This window comes from Poecilia latipinna, unplaced genomic scaffold (assembly GCF_001443285.1).
Source record: "Poecilia latipinna isolate Pla-1442-1.1 unplaced genomic scaffold, P_latipinna-1.0 Scaffold2957, whole genome shotgun sequence".
In the NCBI taxonomy this organism is placed as follows: domain Eukaryota; kingdom Metazoa; phylum Chordata; class Actinopteri; order Cyprinodontiformes; family Poeciliidae; genus Poecilia; species Poecilia latipinna.
Window position 1 is genome coordinate 34,304 of NW_015115573.1, and position 6,898 is coordinate 41,201.

Consider the following 6,898-nt stretch of genomic DNA (forward strand, 5'->3'; position numbering starts at 1 on the left):
AATTGTCCTCACTTTCTCCTAAGCACATCTGTCAGACTGGTATTTATTTAAGACTTAAAAGTGTATATGATCACTAATAACATATTAGAGTAATGTAACACACAATGAGATGCAGAAAATTAGATTAAAAAAAAAAACCTTTATCTCTTTTTCTTTTGTATGGGGGGATGTTTTTTCTAAGTTTCTGAATACACCAGAGAGCGAGGAGCAAAAAATACTAAGATGAGCAAAATTAGGTCAGATAGATTTTTTTTTCTTTTTTGCTGGCATGAGTACTTTTCAAGTGAGTTCTTACAAGCTCTGTCTAGCTTCCTTTCCCTCCCGCCGATCTAAATTTATCATGGCATTTGATTTGTGCAAACACATAAGAGCAAACAAACAGCACCGACATCAATGAAGTTATTCCACAAGTCTAAATGAAGATGCTGTCTCCATACCTGTGGTGTGGTAATGCTGAAAAAATAAAGAAATGCTGTCGTGACAGAAAGCACACTAGATTTTTTAAATAAATATAACAATCTTGGTGACTGTTTTACGTCTTTTAGTTAATTTTCATCATTTTATCATTGAAGAAAATTGCAAAAATCCAGTTCTGTCAGGTCAGCGAAGAATTTCCGAGATTAATAAAGCAAAAACAAAAGGCAGCTGCCATGTTTTTCATAGCAGAGAACAGGTCTGCTACTCTGAACTACAAATATTATTTATGCATGAGTTTATGGCCATTAGTGAAATGAAAGCTGCAATATAAAAAACACTGAGCGTTACACTTGGCATGCAAAGAATTGACTGAACTAATGAGGGAGACAGACTCTAATACATCCATTCAGCCGTCTATGGCGATGATTAATTTACGACCCCCCACCTTCTCTGATCCCCACCGCACCACCACCCGCGCCTCCCCGCTCCCCCCGCTCCTCCCCTCTCTGATGCCTCGTCTCCCCGTCCTCACTCTGCATCCCTGTAACGCTCTCCCCCTACTCGTACGTTCTCCCCTCGGCGTCTGATGCAATGTGTTACCAACCCAGAGAGCTTTCCTCCCATTCAGACACAAAGAGGGAATGAGAGTTGGGTTGAGAGGAAGGAGTGAAAAGCGGGGAGCAGGGCAGGGGAAGGAGGGGGGAGCGGTTGTGGTTGAGGAAATCATCTCCTGGATCTAACGCAACCCGCTGTGCCCAATGGACACAAACAAGATAAACACCTGATAAGCCCTGACAAAGACAGCTATGCCAAGGCACTGAAACTGGCACGGGTGTGGAAGCATGGCATGAATGCTTCGCATCAATACGCCCCCTAATGGGGAGAAAAGGCACAGTGTGGAAGTAGAAAAAAAAAAAGAGACAAAAGAGGTAATGAGATAAGAAGTCATTGTTAGTGAGAAATGTTCCCTCGTGGGCTGAAAATATTGCTGGTCGGGGATCTGAAGGTGTTCTCACACTCTCAACTTTGGGGCAACTTTATAACAATAGGAGCAAGAGGCGGTGTGGGAATATGACTGGAGATAACAGGTGGATATCAGCACTTCTTTTGTGCCACTGTGTGGTACAAAAAAGGTGTTGTAATAAAAATTCATACTCCTCACCTATACAGCACACACGCATGATTCGGGTTTGTTTTGGTGGGAGCTCTCAGGAACATCTCTGTCTTTCTCTCTCCGTCTCCCTTCCCCATCTTTGCCTTCAGGATGTTCAATAATTCACAAAAAAAAAAAAAAAAAAGCAAGTCTGAATCGTCTCAGCAGGAGGGATGCGGCATATTCCGGCGGAGCTTTCGAAACGAGGAGGAATTAACATGATGTACAGAAGTCTCACTGCCACACACACACATAGACACACAAAGGCCTGTGAAACTTCCAGAAGAGTCTCGGCACTCGTGTTTATATATGCGCATACTCATGGAGGTGTCTTCTACCTTAATGCTTTCCACTCCTGTTGCTCTATTTAAATTCATATTTTTCTTGACTTTATTTCATTGTATTCCCATGTTGAGTTATTTCTGATTATTTCTGTCTCAAAATCTCTTCTATAGAAAATTAGAACATTGGCTTTACTTGTTATTTATAACTGCATTTTTCTAATCTTCTCTAAAATAAATTAAAAGCTTTATAGTCACAAGATGACAAAGAACAAAATAAAATCTGTACAGTTTAGCTATAAAACATCCATGATAAATGAATATTGTCTTGATTTTGTTGAGCAACAGACAAAGGACATTGTAACTTCAGGGGACAGGAAACTTCATTCAAATAGAAAAGCTCACAAATGTTCTTTTAAATGTGGTTAGTAATCATGGAAAAACACACTTTCACACTTTCATGGTAAATTGACATACAAAGCGACCTACAAGAACTGCAAGTGCAATCAATTGCCCTCTTTCAATCTGAATTTTGAGCGTAGTGCCACGTAGTGCGGCCAACTTATTTAAGTCGCACCTAAATCATGCAGGACAGAGAGGCAGGACTGGGAACCCCTGCTTTAAAAGCTAAGGCCCTGAGTACCTGCCAAAAAAACCTTTGATACATACAACTGTATGAAATCCTTTAATTAACCTCAGTTGTAGTTGATTTTACATAATCAGATAAAGGTGTTTTTTGGTCTCTAATGGTAAGTGTTATCTACTTTTCCACGATAAGAGCATGTAACTTAAATTGGATCCCCTTCAGACTGAATTCATTATTGAGCCCTTGTTGGGCTAAAGGCTACACGTGTTAAAACCATATTGAAAGCCTGAAAGATAGCAGTTAAAATTTTAATAAAGCTCCAATAAACAATTTCTGAAACGGCCTATGTCCTTGTGTCCCTCATTTGATTCTTTGTGAATGTGATCAGACTGAGTGGAATATTACGGAAGAAAAGGGTACTTTCCAACTCAATTAGTCATACCTTTCAGAAAAAAAAACATATACAACCTTCATTGATTTTGCTGTTAGACTACATAAAAATCTTATATGCTCTGTGTTGAGGAGTGTTTACAACTTAATTAACAGCAAAGGTTCATCCACAGCTCGGCCTATTAGAGCAGGGAGGGAGCATGGAAACCTTGTTCTGTCTGCAGCAGCTTCCTCCAGCTGCTTCTGGGGTATCCCCAACCGCTCTGAGCCAACTGGGAGATATAATCTCTCCAGCAGGAGCTGTGTCAGGACTGGGACTCCCTCTCCACCGCTAAGGTATGTAATAGCAACCGCATCACAGCAGGAGCTGAATATAAACTCCTCCATCTTCATACATCTGAGAGGCTAGAAGGGCAAATGTACCAGCCATTACAGGCCATTATTATTGCATGAAGTCGATCAATTAAAAAAAAAGTAGATCAAGGTTTAAGTGTTGACATAAATCCTCTTAAGTGGATAAATTCACGGCTCCCGCAGCGTATTCCCTGGTTTTATGATGGACTTGAGATTCATCCCTTATACGCATTTGGCGGGCCCTTCTACCTATTGAAACTTCGGCAGTCAATACAATATCTGTTCAAGTTTCTGCCTTTCTTTGCTTCAGTCTGAAGCAGATTTCACCCAGACAGTGCCTTCGTAGACAGAGATGTCACCATCACATCAGCTCCGCACACCAAATTCCCCAGATATAAACTGAACAAGTGACATACACTCTCTCTCTCTCTCGACGTGTCAGGCAGTGTGCCTAAATCAGGGACTTCCACCTGCTCTCGGCTGCTGAACCTCACTATGCTATGGCACATCACGGCAGAGTGCAATCGTGTCAGCAACTTTCTGCAGAGAGAGACTTCCCTGTGCATCACTTACTTTGCACCATGCACTGATAGCAAAGATAATATAAAAATACAGCAGCCTCTAATCTTCTTGCATGAACCACCTCTTTCTGTTATTTGTGGCATGGTCGAAAACAAGCCCAAACAAAATCAAACTTTTATTTGTGTAAACATCCTACCAATAACTAAGCTATGTGTTGTGATTTTTTACTGCTAGGAAAGCCTTGAAAATGCTGTTTTTTATTGCTTTTACAAAGTTTTAAAAAACCTCAAATTGTGTTTCAGACAACATCTGTTAAATAACAAGTTATGTCTTACCAATGCAAACATGTATAAGTTTAAATGATCAAATTTAGTCAAAACTTTTTTTTTTTTTTAAAGGACATAGCCTTTTGATTTATATGTTTTTACTCAGACACCAACTTCAGTGTCATCATGTTTCTTCCGGTACTTCAGCAGGCGTAAATTCCCAATGACAGGATATGCAAATAAGGAATAAAAATGTACTTAATGTGCAATTGACAACTATGTTCTCGATTGTGGTGTTTCTCTTGTGGTCTGTCGCCCTGGGCAGACGGCCATATTACACAAATAAAAAACCGCCATCCCCTCTAAGCAATAGATTTTTTTTTTTTTTTTTAAATGACACCACTTTGATGGCAAAGTGGTTTCCCAGCAGTTAGCAAACTCAACATGTTTCAATGCAATTGAAACAGTGCTATGTCAGAGATGTGAGGAATGTTGCATCCCCATTGCCCGGAAAAGTGGGCAGAGTGAGCTGTGAAAGGGATCTATAATGCCTGAAGCAACAAGTTGAACTGTCATCACACCCACCCCTCGTTTTACTCCGTTTCAGTCTCTCTGTCTGTCTCCCACGCTGACAACACTGTTACACACCATGACATGTGCAAGCACACACACACACACACACACACACACACACACACACACACGCACACACGTCTCTTCACTCAGGGAAAGAGAGAGAGAGAGAGTGAGAGCGCTAACCTCTGGACACCATTCACATGCTCTGTTTCTCTTTTACGGACTCACCATCGGCCTGCTGCTGGAACATCAAGGCTCAACAAATACTGCATCACATGAAAGTCACAGAACGACATTACCGCACTTTTTCTTTCTTAGAGCATCGCATGTACTAATGCTGACACACAAGCCATCTTAATAAAGAGTGTGTATGCAGTTTCTTACCTGCTGCCCAATGACTTTTCTTCTAGTTCATGTGGCTTAAAGAACCATTTTCCAATCCTCACGAAGCCCTTATCGTTCAAACATCTGAGCAAAAGAAAGACGTCAAAATTAGAAAATTCTTTCTGACGTCTATGCATGATTGACATAAGATCTAAATGATAGCAAACAATTCAAATACAATTATTTCACAAGGTAAAAAGTTTGATTCATAATAGAAACATGTTTTATAAAATATTGTCTAAGCACTTTATGACTGTAACTGAATGATAAAACAATGACCATATGTTTTTTTTCATGACACTCAAGCAATAACTGAGTATTTGAAAAAGAGCACACTCATCCATGCAGACATAAAGCTGTTGTAATCCAGCCGTAAACTCACTATGATTGTTTATAGGCATCACAAAATCATAGCAAATGATAACAAATTTGAAATAATGGTTTGTTCTTTTTTCACCTCTAGCAAGTTTAAGTTCCTTCCAGGTACCATTTTGAACATAACCCAACGTAAAGCTTTATATCCTAATGAGCACCTATGGCATTTTTCAGATGAAGTTCAGAACAGTTGCACTATGCCTGCATGCCTGACAATTTTATTCCTGCATTTTGCCACAGTCAATGGAGGCATGCACAGTAGGGGGCGGGTCTTAATTTGGAATATCATCTACTGTTCAAAGGAAGAGAGTTCATCACGTCTCTGTTCAAACTTTCCTTTTTACAAAGTTATTTTTACTGTTATTGGGGGCAAATCGTCACACTGGCTGATCCAAACTCTGCAAAGAGGCTTTAACATCTTTGGATTCACGTTCAAAACATCTACTGTATATGTATCCTAAAAGGACATAGAAGATAGTAAACCGTTGAGACGCAGAACAATGAGAAAAAGAACTACTAAATGAAGAGGCATTTTTCTTCAGCGTGCAATTTTAGGGTAATTTTACTAATACAGTTTATTTGTCATTTATTATTATCATTACTGATGTATTACTTTTATTTCTATGCACTCTGAAAATCCACAGTGGAACCAGTTATCACATAGCGCTTTCATGTGCTGATCTCTGAGCAGATTAAAGCGGTGGGATACTTTATATCCACTAATAAATGATAATAAACTCAAAAGCCTGCTGCAGCGGCTCATAAATCTTTCCCCATAAATCTGGTGGAAGACGTTTCCCTTTATTGACTCAACAAAACGTCTGTGTCTCATTAGTTGATTTCCTTCAGACACTGAGCACCTTCTTGTTATGAAACATATCGCTGAGCGCCTGAGCCGAGCCGTCCTGAACACCACGTCTGACTCATAACGTGAAAAAAAAAAACATATTTATAACATTCAGCTTCACTTCTAATTTAATTAGTTTTCTCAATTATATTAATTACAATACCGCTGAAATCCAGCAATATTTGTAAATCACGTCAACATGGGATACTCATTAGATGCATTTGTGTAGATTGTTGCAGCTACACAAGAGCAAAGCAAAAGTGATCCCTCTAGTGTTGAAACAGTAAGCTATAAAAGGAGTCAGCTCCAAGGTAATAGGAAGGTTAATTCTGCCTTTCCCCTGTGATGATCACTGAGGCTTAACTTAATAGAGAGCAAATATGTGCTGCTTCATTTAACAGATGGCTCCGACTCAGAAAGGAGAGCTTTGGGTGCTTGAGCAAGTGATTCAGCGCACAGATTATAATTTCATTAAGATGAAACTTATGACAGAAAAGGTTACATGTATGTTTAACTTTCAGCTGTTGAAATACACAGTAAATAACTAATGGCATGTTAATTTAGAGCTACATAATATTATATTGTGGGTCTGATGAAAAATATTTAAGTGCATTATGCTATAAAGTACTTTCTTGGTGTTATGCGTTGCAGTAGCATTTCCTCTTTTTTGTTTTTTGTTTAATTTAAAGGTGTAGTCAGTGTAAATCCTTTTCTAAAACACAGGATTTATCTAATTGTTTCACTCAG

General features: G+C 39.3%; 1 protein-coding gene across 2 annotated transcripts in view; it reads right to left on the bottom strand.

Moving 5' to 3' along the window:
• Nucleotides 1–6,898, bottom strand: part of LOC106939705 (mediator complex subunit 13L) — a 38,473-nt gene that overhangs the window by 24,979 nt on the left and 6,596 nt on the right. For both annotated transcript variants that reach the window (XM_015022210.1, XM_015022209.1), the window contains exon 2: nucleotides 4,930–5,013. In XM_015022210.1, coding sequence (XP_014877696.1) covers nucleotides 4,930–5,013 — 84 coding nt within the window. The remainder of the gene's footprint in view (nucleotides 1–4,929; nucleotides 5,014–6,898) is intronic.